Here is a 26,365-nt window from a genome sequence, read left to right as displayed (position 1 = left end):
TAGGGGGTGCTTGCATATCCCCTTCCAGGAGCCTGGGATCATGGTCTGAGAGGTCAAGAAGGCATCATGGCCTGGGACTGGGTTGCAGCACACAGGGATGGGATGGATGGGTTTGGAGGAAGCTGCCCAGCTGTGGAGTGATCACAGACAAAGCTGGCAACAGAGACCCAGGAGGGCAGATAGGAACACAAGAGCCAAGCATACAAAGGCATGGAATTCAGAGATTCTGAGAGGAAGGGAGGGGGAGATCCTGAGCATAGAGAAGACAGATATACAACAGTCTGGAAGGGAATGAAGCATGCACACCAAGAAATAGACAAAGAATACGACAAAAACACCACCATTCAGTGACAGAAATGGAGACATGAAAGGAAGGTAGGCACAGTGATGGAAACATATAGGAGGGAGACAGAGACAGATGGAAGGTGAAGTGGATACTCAGAAAGGAAGATGTATGCTGGGAGGGGGCTGCAGAGTCTCCCTTTTTTAATATGATAAAACGCTGCAGCAATGGAATGAATGCTAACAGCTTTAAGAGTGCTAATATACCTCCTTCCAAATGTAACTCGGTGGTACGAATGACTTTTAAATGGAAGGGGATTTGGCAGCCTTGAACCATGGAGCATTAAAGTTGGATGGGACCTTAAAGAGTACCTTGTCCAACCTCCTCTTCTTTTACACCTAAAGAAATCAAGGCCAAGCAAGGGAGAGGCTTGCTCAAGGGCACCCAGTTATCCAGTCACAGATGATGCTGCCTCCTAGTGGCGAAATCACTTCCACTAGTTACTCTTCTGCCATAGGGCTGGAGATCAGCCTCAACTTGAGCATTGGCCTGCACCACGTTGATTCGCATAGACAACAAACACCTTCACATCTGTGTACAGCCTACCTGTTGGAGGAAGACTTTCTTACCTCATCATAGAACTCTGGATTTTGGTTGTGGTGGGAGACGATAGCAAAAGCATTTGTGACAAAAACAGGCCCAGCAGGTTTGCCATAAATACACTGCAAAAGAAAGAAACACATTCACTGGCCTAATCCCATATTGTCCTGTCTGAGGCTGCATGTGATGAAGGGGTGTGGGGACACAGGGACAAAGTAAAACATCAAACACCCCAATCGGCCAAGAAAGGGAGACTCTGTCCAGATAACCATGCTCCAAAGATCTGGCAAAACTGGCTAACTAAGGGAGGACAGGCCTAAGCTATCCACTGAAAAGAATTCGGAACCTGGTCACAAGCGGATGCTAGCTACTTCTTAGCAGCTAGTGGGAAAACATTCTGAATATTAGGCAAGTATTCTTGCGGCTTAGTCAACGAAATGGCTCGGCCAAAGAAACAGATAGTCCGACAGTCTGGGCCCAGAGGAGCTCTCACCCAAACATCCAGGCCAGGGGCATAATTTCTCCTTCCTTGCAAGTCATTTACCATAAAGGGCTGGCTTTCTATTTCTCTAGCTCTGTATGAGTCTTTTATCTTCCTAGGCCTAACACAGGGCTGTTTTTCTAGTAGTTTGCCTCACTTTCCAAAAGTCTAATTAAATTGATTGCCCAGGATTTCACAGATGGCAGTTGTTTCTGGATATTCCCCCCCTGCCCAACCTCATCCTTGTCTGACTTACTTCTTTACTTCGTGGTGAACCTCTTTGCCCATTAAGAAGTGACCCGCTACACATACGTTTGTGACCTTCTGTGCTGCCACAAACAGACTCAACGTCTAAGGGTAACCTCAGGACGGGAGCCAATCATAGCAACACAGATTTAGAACTTCAGAGTCCACCTGGTCTAAGACTCCCTGAGAGGGCAAGTGATTTGCCCAAGGTCACACAGGCAGTGACCTTGCAGATTTGAACCCAGGCCCTCTGACTCCAAAGCCAATATTTTTTCCATTGTACCATGATGCTTCCTATTGCATTTTATTGCCACTAAAAGTACAAACAGACAAAAAGGGCTTAATTCAAACTACCTAATTTTGCCTGAAATGTAGGTCTCTAGATAAAAAGAACTTTTTTCCTAAAGGTAAGGGCTGCTCAGCATGAAAAGGAGACCCTGAGTGACACCAGAGACTCTGTTGACCTCTAGGCATCTGAAACAAAGTCTGGTTTAGGGAGGCTGGGCTAATCGCGTTCAATGGGCTGGATGCCCTCTAGCATGCCTTTTCAGTCCTGTGACAGAAAGGTCCCCAAAGCGAAGCCTCACAGTGACAGCAGCCCCAGGCGGGGGACATATCTGACAATGCTCTGCCTTGGCTTTGGAGGGAACAATGATCCAAGAATTAAAAGGCACCAATGGGCGAGGCTCAAGAGGCAGACACACCATGGATCGAGGCAGGCACACTCGGCTTTTGCCCGCTCTGAGCCTGTTCAGGTTACAAGCAAAAAGGAGCTTGGCTAGTCCCATGATGATACGATTATAAACTCTGGCTGGTCAAAAGACAATATGACCTTGGACCTGGGCATAAATAGCAATGCAAAAGCGGAATGAGGCAAATCAAGAGAGCTGTAGACATGAGAATCTTGCCCAAGCTGTTAGGTCCTTGATTATCATCACGGAATTCTCCCACAAGGCTAACAAGTCAAAGGAGAACTCATATATCTTTACACGTCTTTCTCTGCACAATCCTCCCTTTGCTTTATAAGGCCAGTGAATGAATGCTTGCTACTGACCTCCTGGAGAGTAAAGGCCCCATTGCTAACAGAAAGGAACGCACCTTCAGAGCACTAGCATCACTTTCATCTGAATCCCGGAATTCCACACAGACAGCAATGTTCCTTGCCTAAGAAAGAAGGCATTATTCAGAAATATTATTCATGATTCAGAAAGAAGCCACATGCCTGAGGGTTTAAATAGAAATTCTACATTTGAAAATGAGGCTAAATGATTACTCACTTTCGCAAATGTCTTCTGGCTATCATACTTTAAGTGCAGAGGATACACATACAGGTGGTTTTTGTAAACTGTAAAAGGATAACAATATTTTGCCACTTCAGGAACAAACTCTTCAACTTCCACAGCAATATTCTGAGAATTCTTCACAAAAGGCTTCACGGGCACATAGGAAGCAGTGACGCAATCTAAAAGTGAAAACAGGTAAGCTGGGCCACACACAATGCAGCTGCAGCCCACATTCAAACAATCTGGCATTTCCTAAGCAAATGACCTACAAATAACTGATCTCCAAATGATCTCCAAATAACTGCTCAAAAGGCTGAATTCTAAGTGACTTCCTGAAAATTCAAAAAGGAAAGAGACTACTACAGAAACATCAGAGGTCAAGAGAAGTGAGTGTAATGCTGGTCTAGGCCTGGTCACTCTCTATTCTCAACACTGACTGTGGAGGGTAATTGAATACAACACAGATTGCCATTTCAACATTCAACTGTGTGAAGAAATCTACTCTTTTTTTTTCTTGTGGTTGAGATTTAGCTTTCATCGCATTTTTTTTTACTGGCAGCAGCAGAATAAGGGTAGATTTCCATTGCCAATGAACTCATGGCAAGTAACTCAAAAACGTAATTGGGTCCAAGTGTAATTTTTCACCTGTGAGACAATGGAAAACTTCTGAAATGTCATTCTTAAGATGTGCAACCAATAATAAAATGTCTAATCCAGAAAAGGGATTCCACAGAGCTACAGCAAAGTTTAGTAATACAAGTTATAAAAAGAAGCAACCATTACACCACAGAAAAAATTCTTTGAGCTGTGGGATGGAGGCTGAAGAGAGTGAATATGTAGCTGGAAAGTAGTAATGAAGATGAGCGTTGGAGAATTGACTCTCTCCCCTTTTCCATCCATCTAGAGGTGGCAACAAAATATAGCTGAGGAAGCCTTCCCCTTGGGCAAGAACAACCTGACCATTTTATCACACAACCTTTAGACTTTACTTATTCAATGAAGATCCAATTAATTCAACTGTGCTAGAACATAGAACATTAAAACTGCTAGGGACCTTGGGGATCTAGCCCAACCCTCTCATTTTAAACAGGAGAAGACTAGGCCAGAAAGGGAACAGACTTGCCCAAGACCAAATGGTCGTTTTGTAACAGCCACTATTGTTTTATATTGCACAATGAAGAGAATATGGCGACCATGATGTACTATAAGGTAAAAAAGTTAGTTTTAATATTACATATGAGAGTTCTTACTTGAGAAATCTGGTGGTACACATTCAATTACAATGTTTAATTGGCCAGGAATGATCTGTAACTTGGTCTTCTCTGGCCTGGGTATAAAGGAAACATGTTAGTCTTTAAGTTGTGAATTTGGAACATATTAGCAATATTATTGTCAATCTTGACAAGGATGTCTAATATTCTCCAAATATTACTCAAACTTCTTTTTAAATAAAATTAAAATGCATATGCTTTAGTAAGCTAGCCCACTTACTTCTTGTATTCAGAAAGCAACTTGAGAATATCTTCACTAGAGAGCTTGCTGCTGTCTTGTTTATAGAAAGGAGAAAATCTCCCCTCTAGATCCAGAGAACCTTGAGTATCTTTGAAAACTGGCCTTAAAGAACAACAAAAGAGTTTTTCAGTTTCCTAAAAAATTTATAAGCGTTCTGAAATTAAGAACTATTTCTCTAATGTCAATCTTCAAGGATTCCTTACATATTGAGTATCTGAGGAATACTCTGATAAATTGTCTCTAGTGCCACTGTGGCTGAGAATATAAAGTTTCTAGTGGGAAAGCCTTTGAATGATGATGATGATGATGATGATGATGATAACAACAACAATAATAATAGCTAGCATTTATCTAGCACTTTAAAGTTTGCAAAGCACTTCACATGTTATCTCATTTTATCCTCAAAACAACTCTATGAGGGAGGTTCTATTATTATCCCCATTTTACATATGGGGAAACTGAGGCAAACAGATTATGTGACCTGGCCAGGGTCACACAATTAGTAAATGTCTGAGGTAGGGTTTGAAACTCAGATCCTCCTGTCTCCAAAGTCTTAACATGCTATCCACTGTGCTACCCAGCTACCTTTGAAGGCTTGGTCAGAACTTAACTACTGCAAATGCCTTTAAGGGAGCTTCCTTTGATTTTCAGTCAATACGTCCAGTCACACTTCCTTCAGGTTTGAACCAATCCTTCAGCAAGGATTCCAGCTGCTCTTGATAACCAAAGCAACTCGTGGGAAGATGCAGTACATATAAATGGCAAAAAAGAAATTGCATGCCCCATGACAAAGTAAGGAGTGACTGGGGTGGGGGAGGAAGGGGAAGAGGAGAATGGGGCCATGAGAATAAAACTGAGAATAAAAATTTGGTTTTAGCTTGAAAAGCTTTACAAATGTTTTGCCGTCCTGTCCAATATGGAGGAATTAGAAGTCAAGTTTGTGTATCTGCGGTCAGGAACTTTTTGTGAGAGCACTGTACATACAACATAGCTCCCACTTCCGGGCACAACCTTGACCCCTATAATGGCTACAGGGTACCAACCTAAGTCACCCTCTACCACTTACCTCCCTGGGTTTTACTTTTTTCAATCTGAAAAAAGAAAACAATGAGACTTTTCATCAACTAATGTGCTCTACATTTTGAGATCCTCCAGTGAAAGAGCTGAGTTTAAGTAATGAAAGGAAAGAAAGCTCATTTAGTCAGCTTTTCCTCCAATCTGTGCTGTAACCAGAACCCTAGCCTTGACAGAATTAATTGAATTATTCACAACATGCTGCCCTTTCCCCTGATGAATCAGGGAACTGGACAGCCTATTTGTTGTTGTTCAGTTGTTTTTCAGTCATGTTCGACTATTCGTGACCCCATTTGGGGGTTTTCTTGGCAGAGACACTGGAGTGGTTTGCCATTTCCTTCTCCAGCTCATTTTACAGATGAGGAAACTGAGGCAAACAAGGTTAAGTGACTTGCCTAGGGTCACACAGCTAGGATGTGTCTGAGGCCAGATTGGAACTCAGGAAGATGAGTCTTCCTGACTTCAGGCCCAGTGGCTCTATCCACTGTGCCATCTAGCTGCCCTGGACAGCTTATACCACTGGGCAAGCTGGGAGCTGGGCTAGGCCCCATACTCTGCAAGGAGCTAAGAAACACACATAAGCCTTAATTTGTCAGAGCCTTTCAATAAAATCAATTGCCTAAGCCACATGTGGCCTATGCACCCAGCATTCCTTCCTAAAGCCATGACACCATCCCTTAATTAGGCATACAGATCAAACGAGCACAGTTTCTAGAATGTTTCTATAAAAAATACTCCCAGAATCCAGCCAGCTACCTATAAGGACAATAATACCAGCAAGGCATAATGACTAGAATTCATTCATTTTCTGACTCAGAGACTTTTTCTCTTCCCTGGCTTCCTTTCAGACTCAGCTCACAGACCACCTCGTATGGAAAGCCTTTTCTCATCCCCTTGACTGTCAATGTTCTCTATCCCTCTTCCTCCTCATCCAGTGAGCATGTGTATAACCTATCTGTCTGCATGTGGTAAATAGCAATGATCATAACTATGCCCAAAGGGCTATAAAACTGTGCGTACCCTTTGACCCAGCAATAGCACTTCTAGGGCTATATCCCAAAGAGATCATAAAAATGGAAAAAGGATCCACATGTACAAAAATATTTATAGCAGCTCTTTCTGTGGTGGCAAAGAATTGGAAACTGAGGGGATGCCCATCCATTGGGGAATGGCTGAACATATGAATGTAATAGAATACTATTGTGCTATAAGAAATGATGAGCAGGCAGACTTCAGAAAAACCTGGAAAGACTTGTATGAACTGATGCTGTTAGGTGAGCAGAACCAGGAGAACCTTATAAACGGTAACAGCCACATTGTGTGATGACGAACTTGATAGACTTAGCTCTTCTCAGCAATGTAAGGATCTAAGACATCTTCAAAGGCCTCATGATGGAAAATGCTCTCCACATCCAGAGAAAGAACTATGGAGTTTGAATGCAGATAGAAGCATTTACATTTTCTTCTGTTTGGTTTTGTTTCCTCTTTCTTGTGGTTCTTCCTGTTGGTTCTAATTCTTCCTTACAACATGACTAATGTGAAAATATGTTTAATAGGAATGTATATATATAGCCTGTATCAGATTGTGTGCTGTCTTGGGGAGGGAGGTGGGAGGGGAGGGGGAGAAAAATTTAAAACTCAAAAGCTTATGGAAGTGATGGTTGATAAATCAAAATAAATTAATAAAAAATAACAGTGATCATAACACCAATCATTTATATACCACTTTAAAAGTTTGCAAGTGCTTTATCATCTCATTTGATCTTCACAACTACTCTGTGAGATAGGTACAATTATTAGCCCCATTTAACAGATAAGGAAACTGAGGCAAACGGATTAAGTGACTTGCCCAAGAGTTAGTAAGTGCCTAAGGCAGGATTTGAACTCAGATCTTATTCACTCTACGCCCAGCACTCTCTTCACCTCTATGAATTTACTCTGTGCCACCTAGCTGCCTAGTAGAATGGAAGTTCCTTGAAAAGAGGAGGTGTTTTTCATTTTGTCTTTGTATACCTAACACAGTGCTTTGCATGTAGTAGGTGCTCAATAAATGCTTGCTGGACTATGTCTTCAAACATGCAAGTAGGAAAGATGCCACTGAAATGTCCTAAGATTAAGAGGCAGTGGGATATATCAGGACAGAGGGCTAGCCTTAAAGTTAGAAAGACCTAGGTTTGAGTCTTACCTCTATACATACTGTTTGCCTATATGACTCTGGGCAAGTCATTTAACATTTCAGTACCCCAGGCAACATTTCAAGAATATATATTACAGACAAATTGACATTCTGGATCAGTGGAAGGAGGTCTTTACATCAATGTGAAGATCCAAACAAAAAAAAAGTAGCCAGGGGGGCACCACAGTGCACCCAGCACTAGAGTCAGAAAGAACAGAGTTCACATCTCACCTCAGTCACTTCCTAGGTGTGTGACTCTGGGCAAGTCACTTAATGTCCATCTGCCTTAGTTTCCTCAACTGTAAGATGGGAATAATAATAGCACCTACCTCCCACGGTTGTTGTGAGGATCAAATGAAATTTGTAACACGGTGCCTGTCACATAGTAGGCCCTATAGAAATGCTTATTCCCTTCTACTCCAACCTTGAGTGAAAATGGGAAAATTTCCCAAATAAAGAATTAGAGGGTGCTAGGGAGACAACAAATTACAAGAAAAAGAACTCTTATACTCCACATTTCCTGTTTATTGAAAATAAGAAAACTGTTCTGCTGTACATCTCAGTATGAACTCAATTCAACTCAACAAACAAAACATCTTGTCACCGCACCGCTACTCCCAGAAGAATGGAAACTCCTGGAAGGCAATCTATTTCCCCTTTAATTTTTATATCCATCAGGCCCATGGTTGTACATACTTCGTGGATTGCACAGGATCTCAGCATAAAGACCAAAAGGATAAGAATTCAACATGTACAGACCTGGCAGCCCAAGCGAAAGGCATCCGGTACCGTCCAAGCCTGCTGCACACTTGCCTGGCCGCCTTATGCACCTTCTGGGCAGTCTAAAGGAAGACATGGAATCAGCATAATGGTGATGCCCATTCAGTTCGGCCGCCATATGACTCAGAACAAGCCTCTCTCTACATCATCCCCAGTGAAGCTGTCAAAAGGAGCCCACTGTTTCTACATTTCCTTCAGAAACACATCAAAAGCAAAGGGATCCGCCAGGATCGGATTCTGAAAGACCTTCCCAGCCGTATTTTCAGCTGGCTTGAGCTTGTTTCTTTTTGAAAAATGCTAATTAATCCGACTGGAGTGGCCTGCACAGGGTACACTTGACCTCAAAGAAAGAGGCCCATGACCAATTACCAAGATAATGAGCCTTGCAGCAATAAGTGTCAAGGAATTACCATGCCTACAAGGTAACAAAGGCGAGAGAGGGGAAACAAAGGAAGAGTGAGGGGCATTTGTCCGCCTCCTGTTCCTAGGAACAATGTGGGAATCTGGCCCATTTCAATATGATGGGAGCTTTCTTTCATATTTTCCAGACCTTTCCTTCATAGCACCTTCCAATTAATAAACTCTTTGAAGAAGTAAATTAATTAACATGTGGGAAGAGCAGTGAATCCGCATTCTGAGGACCTGGTCTGAACTCTGCTCTGCTACTTAATATTGAGACGGCCTTGGGCAAGGCATGACCTCTGGCCCTCAGTTTCTTCATTTATGAAATGAGGGGGCTAGACTAGACAGGCTCTGATGTCGCTTCCAAGTCTTTATGATACTAAGAATCAGCAACAAAATGCCTCATGCCAACACGAGAGCAAAGGAGAGCATGAGAATGCAGTCAAAAGATCCGAGTTCCAGTTCTACTCCTTATCAGCCAGCTAGGTGCCTCTGGGCCTCCCTTGGGTAAGCGTTCTCTAAGGGACCCTCTGGAACTTGATACTCTCTAAGTCTACGAGGTAACTGGAGCTGGCTGTTTGGAGCAGAGCAACAGTACATGTTAATGAATCTGGAAAGGCTAAGGCCTCTCTCGTTTCCGACATACACACAGAAAGTAATGGGAGCTTCCAATCAGGACAGAAACTGAACGGAACAAATGACCCCTTCCAGCTGTTATATGTGTTTTATCTGTGCTAACAGAATAGAGAGAACACTCAAAGAGAAAGGTTTTTTTTAATTGGAAATTGACTGGAAATATTGTTTAAAAACTCAATAAGATGTAAAAATCCCCCCCACCCCCCGAATCTGACATTTTCCCATTTTCGCCTTCCCAGTACCTTAACTGGATCAGAGGTCTTGATGTAGGGCTCGATACAATGTGCAATGCTTCCCTGTAACACCTTCTCTACCCGAACAACAAGATAAATTTCAACATGGGGATTTGTCACTGAGAAAATTCCCTGAAAGAGAAAAATAAAATTATTGCAGTCAATCAGTAAACATTTATTAAGTACCTACTATGTACCAAGCACAGTGCTAAGAACTAGAGACACAAAGAAAGGTAAAAGACAGTCCCTGCCCTCAAGGGGCTCAGTCTAGTGGAGGAGACAATAACATACAACTATGTGCAAACAAGATACAGACAGGAGAAACAGGAACTAACCAACAGAGGGAAGGCCCGTGAATTCAGGGAGACTGGAAAAGGCTTCCTGCAGAGGGGGGATATTAGTTAGGATTTAAAGGAAACCCAGGATGCCAAGAGGTTGAGATGAGGAGGGAGAACATTCCAGACATGGGGACAGCCAGGAAATGTTTGAGAAACAGCAAGGACGCCAGTGTCACTACATCAAAGAATACATGGGGCTGGGGGGTGGGGGGGGGTGTGAATGTGTCAGAAGATTGGAAAGGTGGGGGTAGGGGAGGTTATGAAGGGTTCTGACTGCCAAACATAAGATTTTTCTATTTGACCCTGGAGGTGAAAGGAAACCACTGGAGCGTACTGTGGAGAGGGGTTACATAGGAAGATCACTCTGACAGCTGAGTGTAAGATGGACTGCAGAGGAGAGACATCTGAGGCAGGAAGACCAACCAGCAGGCTATTACAATAGCCCCGGTGTGAGGTAATGAGGACCTATAGCAGAGTGGGGGCAGTGTCAGAGGACAGAAGGGGCACACATATGAGACATGTCATGGAGGTAAAATGGACAGACTTTGGAAACAGATTGGACATGGGTAGGGGGAGAGAGCAAGGAGTTGCCAGTCTGAGTATCTGGGACTTGGAGTCAATTCCATTCCTTCTTAATTAACACTAATGGCAGCTGAGAAAAAAAAAAAAAACAGAAACCTTTTACTGCACTGTGGTGATAAAGAAATGAAGCCACTCTTGAGAAAGTGCATCTGCACTGCTGATAAAGCTTGGCTGCCACCAAAATATAAGAGAGACAAAATATTCAAAGACCTAGTCTCTGCAAGATAAACAAGTCCAAGTTCCAGGAACGTGCTTTGATGACCTGTAGAAGGGCAGCTGATGCCAGTCAGGCTCTGTCTGGAGGTAATTTTCTCTCTTACTCTGATGGCTCTTCCAAAGGAGCACCACACAAAGCAGTCCCATTGCAAGCCCATGGCCCAGTGCTGCTCCACATGGGTTTCTCAGCTGTAACATCAAGGCAATGGGTCTAGCCTACCTCTTAGAAAGCAAACACGCACCCATTTGAGTGAAGTACATCATCTCTCCCAGGTATCCTCAGCCAGGCAACTAAATTAGAGGGTCTTGAAAGACACCTTTGGTGCCCTCCTATTCTTCAAGACTTAGCTCATGTCCCACTTCCTGCATGAAATCCTCCTTTTAACTACAGACCACCACTCTTATCTTTAGCTTTCTTAAACTCAGCGGCTCTCATTACACATTTTAACACGTGATGATACTCTGTCTTTGATTATTCTCAGTATTTTCCCAGTGATGATGTATGGCTGTGAACCTCAGACCACAATATCTCAAGAATTGAATCTGTAGGTGACCCAAAGGGTGGGCATAAGTGCAGGCGCATAAGATCAATGTGTCACAAGTAGCCTAGGTCATAGATGAGCAGAAAAGGAGGTAGGCTGGCCATCTAACAAGAGCCATGTCAAAAAGATGGCTGGCTACATGCTGCTCTGTTACCCGTGCAATGATGAAAGCTGTCCTGTGCATTGAAGGGATAGTCTGTGGAGGATCTATGAGAGAACATGGCCAAGAAGCCCACGGGAAGAAGAGGCATGGGTGGAGCTACACACAGGGACAGAGTATCCTTCCATACTGATATGATCTAGGATCCATCTAAGCATTATTCTCTTAATAGGTCCATGTGTTTAGGCTTACCTCAGTAGGTAGGTTAGAAGACCACCTGGGAAAGAGACCATATCACACAGATCTTTATATCACCTTACAATAAACACTCAGCATGTACCTGATGACTTGAAATGCCTTGTTGAACATTGTAGGGAAACCTAGTGTGCTACTCACTTTCGTGTGAAGGGCAGATCTTTGCACACACATGCAAACATATTGACATTATACATCCTAGAAGGACTTGCCTGGCAAATTAGGTGGTCCTAGAAAGCGATCAAGGGAGATTAAGGGGACACGGATTGGAACTGTGAATCAGAGCAAGGCCCCAGACGGCAGTGAAAACAGGTAGAAATTGTCTCACTCACCACAGACAGACTCTATCAAAATATCTCTCTCTCCATCTTCATTATACAGTGGCTCCTGGTTTGGGTTTTTGTTTTTTGCTTTGGGCTTCGTGCCTCTACTGGGGATGGAAGGGAGACTACGAACCCTGGTCCCCTTCATCCCTCACAGTCTCTAATCTATATAGAGAAGAGAATTCCTAAGCACTTCCAGAATACTATGTTCTTGGCACAGGCCTCAGCAAGGGTATGGAAAATGGATCCTTTATAGTTAAAGGGCTGCTATTCTCCTGCTAAATCAGCTCAATTTGCTGCACAGTGGACAGAACATAGGATCATGCGTCTGTGATTTAAACAACTACTTTCCGTTAGACTTCACACTGAGTCCATTCTGTGCTATGCTGTCCTATACACGAGATACCTTGGGTGTCCAGAGGTGTTCTCATGACCTGCTTCCCTTATTGTCTACGTGTCATAGCACAGTGGCTTCAATGTATTAGCTAGGTATATACAGATGTCCTCATGTATCTATGACAGTAGTTGCATGCCACCCTGAATGGACTGGTAACATTTTCAGCACCTCAGTTTCTCTCCCACCGCCTCCCTGGGTACCTAGACCTTAAAGTCTTGTAAATCCTTGAAATTGCTGATGGTGCATTTCTACTTTTAATTCACTAAACTCTGTAAAGGCTAAAGACCACATGTACCTGTTTTATATAGCGTAACTGAGATTCCTCAATCCCATGAATAAAATACTCCTTAGCTGAAGATCCCTTTTGAGCGCCATCATTGTCCACATGTGCTAATGGGCCCGATAACATTTCCCGAACAGATGGAGGGTTAAGGTCCACGTGGAAGTCAGCCGAAATCTTGCAATTATTTTTCACATCAAACAAGGCAAGGTTGAGAAAAAAAGGCTCAACCTGGGAATTAAAGGAAACACTTGCATTTTTAAAACTGACAATTCATTTTTAAAACTCTGAATCCCACCAAAATCTTTTCATCATTTCTGTAGCTGGGAAGCCCTTTGTATTCATTTGCATACCCTTCACAACTCAGAATGAACAATGGCTCATTTGCATGCTAGAAAATGACATTCTAGAACAACTGACAGACTTTGTCCAATTTGAAGCTGCATTCAAAAGTAAATTAAGAGAATCCTACTGTTAATATGCTTGTGGAATAATTTTATATGTCACTGAAGCCCAAGAATGTGAAAATCAAATCCTTTCTTGTTTAAGTCAGACAGTCGAAGATGATACAAAGTGATCTGATTTCAGAATGATATTGTTAAGCAACAACAAACAAGAATCTAAAATACCTTTTAAGCGAATGCAAGCTGAAGGATGTTTGTCAATTGGTCATACATCAGGGCTAGGACAAAAATGCACTTCCACTTGCTGCCAACAAGAGGAGCTTTTCCTGGCTGAAACTACTGCACCAATGGCAAGATGGTGGTTTCCAAGAGACAAGTCATACATACGTTTGTGGGTGGTCCCTGGGCACCATCTCCAACGTGGCCCAGGACGTTGAAGGTTACGTCATGGCAGCTCACTATAAAACGGCGGCTACACTTTTCTTCAAATGGCTTTACGTCGGGTTCAATGCCGGAAAAGTCCAACCTCTAGAAAAAACACATGGGCAGCATTACCAACAAATTAAAGGACATGTGACTATAAGTCTTGGTATCCAATCAGCAGGCCCCAACCTCAGTCTACGTGCTCAGGTTCTGGCCCCTGCCAAAGCTGGGCAGATAAGCCACTGCCCTCCACAAAGAGACCCAGAAGACAACATGCCCTCAATTTCCAAGGCCTGGCTCCCTTGGCTCAAGCAACCCAGGTGCTCATTATTGTCATTCTGTTCACAAATAAGGGGAAGAGCCAGAGTTTTCCTCGTCGTGACGTTGGGCTGGAAATGATCTGGTGGGCTGACATCAAAGCAGGCTTCTCGATTTCACAGCAGAGTGATGACTATTTGGTGCATTGTCGTATGTGGCCAGTGCACTGGTCTGTTTTGCTTAACTACACACTTCTTAGTTATGAGGGGAAGGGCCACCCCTTGGAAAGTGAAAGGGATGTTTAACTGTTTTTCTGTAGCAAAGGATAACAACAACAACAATAATAAAAATAAAAAAAATAGCAGTTAGCACAGTGCTTTAAGGTTTGCAAATACTTTACCTGTGCTACACCATTTGATCCTTACAACAGCCCTGGGAGGTAGATGCTATTATTATCTCCATTTCACAGATAAGAAAGCAGAGGCACAGAGAAATTAAATGAGTTGCTCAGAGTCAAAAAACTATTAAGCGTCAGAAGGAGAATTTAAACTGAGGTTTTCCTGACTCCAAGGTCCAATGCTCTATCCACTGCACCACTCAGTTGCATGGAGTCTCATGAATATGAGAAGAAGAAACTACCAACATAGATATCAGAAGAGTAAACAAAATGCTTTCCTCAAATTATTGAGGTAATTTAAATCCCAGTAGGTTTCTTTACTTATAATGTCTCAACTAATTGCAGTAGTGTTGACCTAGCCTATTAAAAAAGACCAAATCCTCCTGAAAGGGGCCTTATATATTAGATCGGTTTACCTACAACAGACAAATATAAAAATGAACATGACTATCCATGAACAATTCTGCACAGCTGCACGAGAAAGTCTGGCTAAAGAGGCCTGTCCTAACAGCTGCCGAGTGATCTGTTGCTACCTGTGCGCTCAAACGGTGCAACGGGAAGAGATGTGGCATGAAACCACCCAAATGGCTGCCCGTCTGGAGGCCAGCGATCCCATACGAAGCAGCATCATCAGATCCTTCCCTACCAGTTCAATCACCCAAGAGAGAGCATCTGAGGCAATTGTATTGACACATCAAGCTGGGAACTAAAAAAAAAAGGGTAAAGCTCTGAGGCAGCCCTCAGGGAAAGGATACTTGGGATCTATTTCCTCTGCTTCCATACTGTAAAATTGACATCTCTTGTCCTCAGAGCCTCACTACAGGCACCAGGCATCTTTCTTCACAGTAGCTCATTGATACGCAATTCCCACATAAAACCAGCTCAGTTCCATGACCGCAAACATGCTACACCACAAATTTTAAAAAAGAAAGATTGACTGGCTTTGATTTCAACCACATTTAGTTGGTTCCTTTGTGCGGCAGGAACAAGCCTCACGGGTCCAATTAAGGCCCAATTATCTAGGGAAAAAGACAAAGCTCCTATATGTTTGGCACATAAGATTTAGAATGGACGGCATTTGGGAACCCAGACCTGTTGTCTCTTAGCGGCTCTAGAGGAAGGAAAAGGGCAACCAACCAACTAGTACTCCTCAAAGGCTCCTCACTTTTCATGATGCATCTTTGCTAAAGGGAGATGTTTATACTACTTCCTATGGAAAAAAAAACTCTTTTTCCAACTTATCTTCAAGGTGCTGGGGGAAAGAGAGAGTGAACATGAAAAATACATTCAACTCAGAACTATTCATACTGGAAGAAGAGTTTGTTGTCACCCATCTATTCAAAATGAACCAAACACAAAGAGGAATCAGTAACCTTTGGGGTGCCAAATCAGTAGCCAACATTTCACAGATCTTCCTTCTGCCACCCCTGTGGTGCAGGCTTTTACACCTGCCGGCACTGACTCTTGGCAAAAGCCTCCACTCTCTCCCCCACCTCCAGTCCGCCCTCCACACCCCTGCTAGAACAGTAGAATAAAAACATGAGCACCGTACTCTTGTGCTCCTGAATCATCAGAGCCTTCCTATTGCCTACCAAATCACATCCAAATTCTTTTGCCTGGCATTTAAGGCCATCCAGAATCTGGCATCACCCCGCCTTCTCAGGCTGATGTCATAGAATTATTCTCTTGAATCCATACTATCGCCTAGCCAAACTAGGCTGCTTTCTGCTCCCAAATATATCTGTTGCTTTTCCATCTTTTTGCCTTTTCTCGTGATGTTTCTTCCACGTGCCCAAAATATTCTCACTGCCCCTCTTTTGCCTGATGAAATCTTAGCCAGCCTTTAAACACCACCTCAAGCACCACCTCCTCCATGAAGGCTCCCCTGATCCCCTTCTCAATAACAACCTCCCCTTTGGGTCTCATCTATGACACTTTGTTAAGTGCATTAATGCACTCAGTATCTAGTAGTATATTTTATAGTTATCTGGACTGTAAGCTCCATGAAGGCAGGGTCTGTGATCTCCCAATGAGGGTCCTGCAACGAGAGCATCACCTGCACGTCAGCATCAAAGGAAAAGAGGTTCTGTCTCCCATCTCCTCTGCTAAGCTTGTTCAGCTGTTCAGTTTCTCTTCCATACTAAAAATGAAAAAGGAGATCAAGTTTGAAAAATGGATCAAATGTCTTTTTATTTTTCTTCAAGTTTTCAAGTTTGCAAGTAGTTAGTTTGCAAGTAGATAGTTTACCAAAAAAATCCAGCAACCACCCAACTATAAGTGCTGACAACTCCAAAAAGGCAAAAAAAGCTTTCCTGATGGGACACTGGCTCAACCAAGCAACAGCTGCATCAATTAATAACCCCTCTCACTGGGGCCTCCCCCCACTCCCTGTACCTGCCATGCGGCCCTAGTCCCCACACCTTCAAACCTGGAGAAAGCCAGAGAAGGACGACTAACATGGGCCCGAGGAGAGGCAAGGCAGACTCAGGAAACTAAGATTCTCCAGTTTGGAAAGGTAAAGATTGAGAGGAGACATTGGAGAATCCCTAGAGATAGAGATTAGCTGAATAAAGCGTTATTCACCAGATCTTATGTTACATCAGGGACCATGGAATAAAGACCTGACAGTTCAGTCCAAACACTTCAATTTTTAAAAAAAATTTTTCATAGGCAATTGGGGTTAAGTGACTTGCCCAGGGTCACACAGCTAGTGAGTGTTATGTGTCTGAGGCCAGATTTGAACTCAGGTCCTCTTGACTTCAGGGCCAGTGCTCTATCCACTGCAGCGCCACCTGGCTGCCCCCAAACACTTCAATTTTTAAAGACAGGGAAACCAAGGCCAAGGGAAGGGAAGAGACTAGCCCAAGGTCACACAGCAAGTCAGTAGAAGAGAGTGACCCAGCTGGCTGCTTCTGTATCCCAGTGCCTAGCTTTGGAAAGTAATGGATTCCCTAACCCAGGAGGCTAGATTCCCGCTTGTCAGGTACGTCATAGAGGAGATTCCTGTTCAGTTATGCTCCCATCCCGCTGACAGTCTGTGCCTCAGTGGCTTTCTGGGATGTAAGGAGAAGATTGGAAGAGATAGTTTTAGAACAAATTTTCGTTTTGCTCAGTCCTTTTCAGTCACGTGACCCCATTTTGGGTTTTCTTGGCAGAGATACTTGAGCAGTTTGCCATTTCCTTCTCCAGCTCATTTTTTTTATAGATGAAGAAACTGAGGCAGACAGGGTGAAGTGACTTGCCCAGGGTCACACAGCTAGGAAGTATCTGAGGCCAGATTTGAACTCAGGAAGATGAGTCTTCCTGTCTCCAAGCCTGGCACTCTATCCACTTCACCACCTAGCTGTTATATATGTGTGTGTACATGTATTATTGTCATATACACACATACATACATAATTTAAATATTTACAGAGTGTGGTCCACTACCCAAATTTGACACTCGGTGACATGACTCATTCATACACACATACACATACACACACATACACACACACACACGTGCATGCGCGCACGCACATATATTTGTAGTATACCAAAAAAATGTATTTCTAAGAAATCACCGATCAGATGTCAATCCAATTACATGATGGAAAGGAAGTGCTGTAGAATACCTTCCAAATTCAAAGGGTTCCTTCCCAAAGGGCTTCAGTGCTTATTAGGGGCTCTTTGTAAACACCATAAGTAAAATGACTGGGGGACAGAGACCCCCAAGTAAACTGGGAACAGTGCCACTCAGTGGGAGACATCACTGATACTGGTAGAGTTTCTCCTTCATTCTCTCTGTTTAATTTCAACCACCATTAAAAAAAGCTCTACCTTCATCAGCTCAGGGTGCATACTCCTCTCCAAGCTTTCCATGATGTTTTCCGATTTTCCTTGGCTGCTCGTTTCATCTTCTGTAAATTCATTAAAAGCAGATGTTCCAAACCATGCAGATCATGTCTTACTAATCAACTCAGAAAAAGCGCCCAACCAGCTCTCCTTCCCCATGCCCAGATCTCTTGCTAAGATTTCTGATTATAGGAGCAATGGAAAACTTGGACTTTTAAAAACCTGCCATGAATTTCCTATCCAAAGTGTCCAACTGCAAGGCCGCTTATATTTCCCATGTCAGAATCCATGGAGCACTGCCTTATATTTCTGTTTTAATCCTTCCACCTCCATAACCACCTTTGGCTAAGGAAAGGGTCAAGGCAAAGATGTGTACCCACATGCTTAGAGACAAGGGCACGACCGCAAGAATGGCTCACTCAAAAACTCCAACCTTGCACGGACTCCACGGCCTCTTTCTTCTCTTGCCCGGAGCCGTCTGCATTGAGCTGAATGACTTTTTTCAGCGTCGTCAGCCACTCTTCCATGTCCTGCTCAGTTTCTGCTGCCAGATAATGGCTGTACTTGTCTAACATCTTGAGCTCGAAGGCGTGACGCCGCATTTTGGGACACTAGTGGTTAAAGACAAGATGCACATCTGGTTAGCAGAGTTACTTCAGTGTCCTTGCTCAATGCACACATCTCCTGACTAGAATGTACATTCCTAAAGGACAAAGACCACACTCTTACATTCACTCGTCACTTCCTTCAGCACCTCGCCCCCAGCACAATTCACTTGTAAGTCATGGCATCACCTTCCTGATGTCATGGTCCTCTTTGAAAATGAAGGACAAACAATGAATGACTGAACGAACCCAGCATCTGTCACCCAGCACCCAGCACCTAGCACGGTGATGAGCATGGAGGAAGTGCTCAATAAATACTGTTGAAATAGAAGAAGACACTTCACTTCTTGGACAGTCTCCCATTGTAGAGCAGGGGGGAGCAGCTGCTCCACAATAAACAAATGCTGCCTTACCCTTTCCCTGCTATTAAAGTTTTTGCTTGTGCAAAATTTAGCCTTTTCTCGGACAATGGTGAACAACAAACCTAAATGTGGCCCAATTCCAATCTGGAAGCAGTGTGGGGCAGTGCTGAGAACACTGAGATCACCTGAGATCAGGAGACAGTTTCATTGTATTGCCTTTGAATATCAGCTGTATGACCTTGGGCAACTCATTGCCACTCTGTGGGCCTCAGTTTCCTCATCTATAAGATGAAACGCTCGGACTAGATCACCTTGGAGGTCCCATTCTTGGCTCTGAATCTATGATGTCTATAATGTGTTAAATGGAAAAGGTCTGTCTCATCCAAATAATTCTGTTCAAATTCATTTTTACAAACTTGAAAATCAGACCCTGGAAGGAGGCCAACCCCTCTTTTATGTCAACTGTGACTACGTCAGGACCTTAGAGATCATCTCATCAAATCCTAGTTTATAGAAAAGGTTGGTAAGGCCCAGAGGAGTAAGTGCCTGAGGTCACACAGCTTAATGGAGCTCAAATGGAATTGTGTTCTTTTGGCTCCTATGCAGTTGAGATTCCCCATGATCCCATGCCTACCTGAACAACATCAATGCAGGCATCCAGGTAGATGCAACCTTTAGATTCCTTTGAATTCTTCTCATCTTTATAGGAATTAAGAATATATGAACCATCAGGAAGGTGAGTTAAGTAAAAATACCTTCTCTTGAATACCTGTAAAAAGACAAGAGCACCAATGATATATTAGTCACAATTCCATTCTATCTCGACCATTCCTTTGATCTGAGGAACTCAGAGGGCTTTGCAGACATCATTTATCTCAACAATCTACAGACATACCTGTGAGGTATCTCCTTTTTAAAGAAAGAGACAGTGATTGGCCCACAGTTAAGCAAACACCGAAAAAGAAATTAACTCAATTCTTCCAAATGCTGGAGCCCTCATTGCCAGGTGGGTGTTTCTTTTTTCATTCCCAGATATCCTACTATTCTGTGGGGGTAGAAGAAACAGCAGCTGAGGGGCAGCTAGGTGGTACAGTAGATAGAGCTCTGGCCTGGGAGTCAGGAGGACCTGAGTTCAAATCTGACTTCAGACACTTGATACTTACTTGCTGTGTGAGCCTGGGCAAGTCACTTAACCCCAATTGCCTCACCAAAAAAAAAAGAAAGAAAGAAAGAAACAGCAGCTGAGAAACAGCATCTTGGCTGTCACTGGGGAAATGAGCCTCCACTAGCTGTCCTCACTTCCAGTATTTGGCTTGGTATAGCACGGTGGCAGTACCTGGCTTATGGTATAATTATAGTCCAAATTAGGACGATCATAATAACTCCTATTTTATAAACTTTGAAGTTGGCAAAACACTTTCTATGCTCAACATGTTCCAAAGAGAACTTACTATCTTTCTACCCAAATCCTACCCCATGACTAGCTTCCCTATTTCATTCATCTAGCCACCACCAGCCAGATAACTCTGAAGTTATCCTCTACCTTCCCCTTGGCTCCCCAACCAATACCCAGTCAACTGTCAAACTGTGTCAATCCCACCTCCATGACATGTGGTCCCATCTCATCCTGCTCTCTACTTACACTCTACATCCTCAATGGACTCATCATCGCCTCCTGACTAGACTACTGCATAGTAATAACCTCCAAATTGGTCTCCCTGACTCGAGTGTCTCACCCCTTCAAATCATCCTCCACATATCTGCTAACATGATCCTCTTTTTTATTTTATTTTACTTTTTGCTTTTTGGTGAGGCAATTGGGGTTAAGTGACTTGGCCAGGGTCACACGGCTAATAAGTGTCATGTGTCTGAGAAAGGATTTGAACTCAGGTCCTCCTGACTCCAAGGCCAGAGCTCTATCCACTGCGCCACCTAGCTGCCCCCTAACGTGATCTTCTGAAAGCAGAGGTCTGGCCATGTCACTCTAATGCTTAAGAAGCTTCAATGGCTCCCATTCACAATCTGATTCAATCCATCCTTCCAAATTAGTTCCACATTATTTCTCTTCACATACTCTCTATGACCTGCCAAACTGGCCTACTTTCTATTTCCCATATACAATATTTCATCTCCCACCTCCATGCCTTTGCACAGGTGGTCTCCCACGCCTGGAGTGCTCCCTCTACTCACCTTAGTCTTATAAAATCCCTAGCTTCATTCAAAGCATAGCTCAGATCCCAACTCATATAAGGGGTCTTTCCTGATTCTCATAGTGAATTCACCCTGAAATTATTTCGTGTTTACTCTGAATCTTTTTCATGCACTCATGCTGTTTCCTCCCAGTGGAATGTAAGCCGCTAAAGGACAAGAACAGTTGGAGTGTTTCACTTTGGTCTTTGAATCCCCAGTACCTGGCTTAAGTGGATGATCTCATCTGAGCTCCAGAACAACTCCATAGGTACTATGCCTCTTTTACAGATGGGGAAACCGAGGCTCAGAGAAGCCAAGCACCTTGTCCATTCATAGTCACATGTCTGAGGTAGGATGTGAACCCAGGTTTGCCTTATTCACATCATGCTCCTTGTCTTAGCTTGAAGCCTTTCACCAACCCGATTATCCTTCTCTTGATGTGTTCTTATTTATTAGGGTCTTTCTTAAAAATGTGATGCCTGGATCTGAACACAATCCTCCAGATGTATTCTGAGGAAGTCGGGGAAGAGGAGAGTGAACCTACCGCCTCCCTCGTTCTAGACACGATGCCGCTCTGGCCGCCTGCTGCATCACACTGGTGACTCAACTGTCTAGACATACCTAGCCTATCCTGTACTTTTGTGGTTGCTTTTTTTTAAGTCACTTTTTAAGGACTTTACTTCCCCTTATAAAATTTCATCTTATTAGATTTTGCCAATTGTTCCAGTGCGTTAAGATCTTTTTGCACCCTCACTCTTGGCCAAAATGTTAAATAGCCTTTTTGTCTTTTCTTTATCAATTTTCTTTTATTTTCAAGTGTGAATTATCTCCCTCTTGCTTCCCGCCAGCCCTGCCCCATGCTCATCGAGAAAGCAAGAAAAACATAGCTCCCAGTACAAACATATATAAAGCCAAGCAAAATGATATCCAAAAAAGATGCCTCAATATGTCACGTGAGTCCATCACCTTTCTATCTGGAGGTGGGCATCGTGTCTGATCACAGGTCTTCTGGAACAGTCGGTGGTCACTGCGCCGATCAGAGTTCCTAAGTCTTTCAAAGTTGTCAGTCTTCACAAAATAGTTGTTATTGTTTAAACTGTTTTCTTGGTTTTGCTCCCTTAACCCAGTATCAGTTCTTCCTAGGCTTTTGTGAAACCATTCCTTTCATCTTTTCTTAAAGTTCATTCATATAGCATGATTTGTTCAGCCATTCCCCAAGTGTTAAGGACACAGCCTCAGTTTCCAATTCTTTGTCACTACAAAAAAACCCTGCTATAAACATTTGTGTATATATTTGGGGAGGGGATCCTCTTCCTCCTTCTTTGATCTCTTTGGGGGCATTGGCCTTGCAGCAGCATTGGCTCTCAGTTTTATATCATCTGCAAATCTGAAAGTTCTAAAAGACAGTGGAGTAATTAGGTGCCGAATAAAGCTAAGATTGACTCTTCAAGCCAATGCTATGACTGAGTAGTGTAAATGAACTGAGTAAAGTGAATTGTGATCAAATCTAAGCTTGAATTCTAGAGAATCTATAGCAAGGGCCACACTGTTTACAAGAGACGCTGTTAACCACAAAGTATAGGACACAACGAGAAGGCAGGAAGTCAAAGATTCCAAGGCTCGGAATTGAATGAAGACTGCTCAGTGTTTTCCTCATATCACTGCTTCACAACAAAAAGCACACTTAGCAGCAGTAGCAGCCACACTTTCAATATCAGCAAAGCACATCATTCTAAGAGAGCAGAACCTGTAGGGCTGAAATGATAGGAAATCACTTCCTGCAATGGAGCCCTGCTATGGCATCTGGGAGTGCTGCTCACTTACTGCAGCCATTATGTGTTGGTCTTATATCTAGAGGGAAGCTTAGAGGCTTTGTCTCAAAGAAAAGGGACTTTCTGTCTTTTCACAAAGAAGGAAAGAGGAAGTAAGAAATGTAGCTTGACAAATGTTTATTGAGGTGTCTGTGATGCTGGTATTGAAGGCAGAGGGTAACTTCACTTTCTATTTGGGTAAGCTATTCCAATGATAACTATATGGAAGAGTGCCAATGAGCGGTGTCTTAGGAATATGTGGAATTACCCATATTTTACTCAGCACCAAACCGAGGGAGGCAGAGGTCACTTGGCTTTACAAAGGTAAGTCTGGAGGAGAACTGGAATCCGAGTGACCGGCAATCATGGGGTGCCCAAATAAAGGCGGGTTGGCTTGCCTGCATTCTCCAGGAGCTTCTCTGAAGACAATCGGAGCTCCTCAAATACTCTGCCCTTTTCAATTGAGCTGATTCTTCCTCATTCTGAAGGGGTCTTCTTGTCTTAGAGCTGTGAACTTGTTTATGCTATAGTCTTTTTTTTAAATGTATGCTTATTTCGTAGCTCTTTTGGCGATGTTTTGTTAACATTAGTTTCCAGAGACAGAACTTTTCTTCTCAGGATTGTTTTAGCTGCAACCCACAAGTTTTAATCTGTTCTCTCTTTTTCTAATCCTCTTGGTCAACATCATTACTGTGCCTACTATTTGTTCTTCAACTCACTCATTATTCAAGATGTTATTTAATCTCCATTTAAGTCTGCATGTTTTGTTCCTATTTCTTTTACTGAGTATTATTTTATTGTATTATGTTGAGTAGAGAACGTGTTTATTAAATAAAATATAATACTCTGGCCTCCCAAATCCATGTCTATTTATTGCTCCAGTTTCAGTGGTTTGGGACACTAGTATCTCAGCTGTGGACAAAGATGAGAATTCCCATCATCCTCCTGTCCTCCACTGACTTCACTCAAAATAGGAAACAGATAATCCTGCTGAAGCCATGTAAGCATGGATTATGGAGGCCAGCCACAAAGAGACAAGCAGACAGGGAAGACACAAATTCTAGGCTTGGGGTTAGGGTAAGGCCAGGTGGTCTGAAGCCTGAGCACTGGATTCACTCATACTGAGGCAAGTGCCGAGAGATTGCAACCAAATTTTTCTTTCTGGAACAAGAATAAAGTATTGTTCTCACCACCAACCACCCTTAGAGGCAGCTAGATAGTACACTGGATAGCGCATGGGACGTTGGAGTCAGGAAGATGTGCATTCAAATTTGACCTCAGATACTTCCTAGCTGTGTGACCCTGGGCAACTCCGTCTGCCTCCGCTTCCTCATCTGTAAAATGGGGATCATAACAGCACCTGCCTCCCAGAGTTGTTGTGAGGATCAAATGAGATAATATTTGTAGAGAACTTGGCACAGTGCCTGGCACACTGCAGGTACTTAATAAATGTTTATTCCCTTTCTTTCCCTTCCCTTTCTTCCTCAGGTGAATATAACACTAAGGAAAGACAGAAAATGGACAATGGTTAGTATCCTCAAGGTAGGTTTTTTGTCATTTCATATAACTAACTGTGGGAAGAGAAGCTGAACCAGATAAACCGAGTGCACACAGAGTGTCTATATTAGAGTAGGTGTAATTCTGAGGGCATTTTGAGGGGTTAACTTTCAACATAGCTAAAAGAGGGGAGGACATTGAATGTTGGGAAAAAATTTCGGACCTTATTATCACAAAAAAAGTAACCAAGAGGATATTGAGGACTACTAAAAAGACAAGATGGTGTAGTGAGTAGAGCAGTGGACTTGGAGTCAGGAAGATCAGAGTTCAAATCTTGCCCCAGATACTTAACCAGTTGTGTGACCTTAGGCAAGTCATATGGCCTCTCAGGGTCAGGAAAATGGAGATAATTAGAGCATTTGACTTCCCAGGGTTGTTGTGAGGATCAGATGAGGGTGTGTGTATGTGTGTATGTGTATATGTGTGTATGTGTGTGTGTGTGTGTGTGCGCGTGCACGTGCGTGTGCGTGTGTACATGTGTGTGTGTGTGTGTGTGTGTGTGTGTGTGTTGAAGTCCTCCAGATGCTCATGTAAGGATAACCCTGCACTGACTGCAAACCATGAAATGCTGCTGAGCCCTGAAATGACACCTGAATCACCCTAATGAGTTCATTCGAATTTTCCATAAAGGACAAACCAAGTGAATGTAGAGTATCTGTGAATCTGAACATGTCTCTAGAGCAGAGAGAGGAGACATCCCAGAAAGGGTTAAGCACAAGGCACTACAAAGGCAGACCTGAAAGAACATCCCAGAAGATAGAATTCAATAAGTGAGCATTCAAAGGTGACTCGAGAATCCCATCTCCCAGTTCTTTCATCTTGCCCCAGAAAGGACAGCTAGGTGGCACAGAGCTCCAATCTTGAAGTCAGGAACTCAAATACAGCCTCAGACACTTCCTAGCTATGTGACCCTGGGCAAGGCACTTAACCTCTGTCTGCCTCAGTTTCCTCAACTGTAAAATGGAGATCATAACATCACCTCCCCCCCCCAGTGCCTAGTTCACAGTAGGCACTATATAAACATTAGCTTTATCAAAGGCAGGTAGGCGCTTTCTCTATACTTGGGTTTGTACTCCCTATTAGCTATTTTAATTCCATTTTTTCCAGCACACAGATCCTTCCCCTTGGTAGAAAATACAGAAGCCAAACAAAAATTGAGCAGTCCAGCCTCCTCTCTGTTGTTGATGCTGACCTTGATGTTGACGTTGTCATCGTCGTCGTCGTCATCATCATCATCATCATCCCTTCCACTCTTGGAAACTGAGGTGACCTTCACATTATTGATCGTCCTTAGCTGAACCCCCCAATCCCTTTCCAACTATGGAAAAGGAAGGGGATGTTTCTGCCACAGTGATGATCTCTCTCTCTTTGGGAGCAGACTAAATCAGGATGTGTAAGGAAGAGGGGCGAGGGGTAAAGGGCAGGAGCGAGTCCTGGGCATCTAGATCAACTGGTACTAAGGTCCACGGTTGGCAGAGAGACTTCTTGGACCTTTGTGCTGGGAGATTTCAACCATCACCTTCTGGACCGGAGTAACGGAAAATCAGTCAGTTAACAAGCATCTATTAAGTACCGACCCTGTGCCAGGTAATGTGCTAGACACCGAGGATATAAAAAAGGCAAAAACAAGGTAGTCCCTGTCCTCAAGGAGCTCTCGTTCTAACAGGAAAGACAACATGGAAATGTCTATGTACATTCAAGATAAATATATACACATATGTACATACACACATAATACATAAAACATATATATATATATATATATATATATATATATATATATAT

At 43.1% G+C, this 26,365-nt stretch overlaps 1 protein-coding gene across 2 annotated transcripts in view; it reads right to left on the bottom strand.

Moving 5' to 3' along the window:
- The window catches only part of DOCK11 (dedicator of cytokinesis 11), a 191,096-nt gene that overhangs the window by 99,494 nt on the left and 65,237 nt on the right, over positions 1-26,365 (bottom strand). For both annotated transcript variants that reach the window (XM_027837386.1, XM_027837390.1), the window contains exons 7-19: positions 19,657-19,791; positions 18,489-18,666; positions 18,041-18,120; positions 16,278-16,361; positions 13,531-13,671; positions 12,755-12,970; positions 9,716-9,838; positions 8,415-8,497; positions 4,385-4,507; positions 4,144-4,220; positions 2,888-3,072; positions 2,709-2,774; positions 913-1,005 (exon numbers count right to left, since the gene is read on the bottom strand). In XM_027837386.1, the coding sequence (XP_027693187.1) occupies positions 913-1,005; positions 2,709-2,774; positions 2,888-3,072; positions 4,144-4,220; positions 4,385-4,507; positions 8,415-8,497; positions 9,716-9,838; positions 12,755-12,970; positions 13,531-13,671; positions 16,278-16,361; positions 18,041-18,120; positions 18,489-18,666; positions 19,657-19,791 (1,584 nt within the window). The remainder of the gene's footprint in view (positions 1-912; positions 1,006-2,708; positions 2,775-2,887; positions 3,073-4,143; positions 4,221-4,384; positions 4,508-8,414; positions 8,498-9,715; positions 9,839-12,754; positions 12,971-13,530; positions 13,672-16,277; positions 16,362-18,040; positions 18,121-18,488; positions 18,667-19,656; positions 19,792-26,365) is intronic.

Source organism: Vombatus ursinus, unplaced genomic scaffold (assembly GCF_900497805.2).
Source record: "Vombatus ursinus unplaced genomic scaffold, bare-nosed wombat genome assembly UNPS02004533.1, whole genome shotgun sequence".
In the NCBI taxonomy this organism is placed as follows: Eukaryota; Metazoa; Chordata; class Mammalia; order Diprotodontia; family Vombatidae; genus Vombatus; species Vombatus ursinus.
Note: the sequence above shows the minus strand (reverse complement) of the source record. Positions and strands in the feature narration are given on the sequence as shown.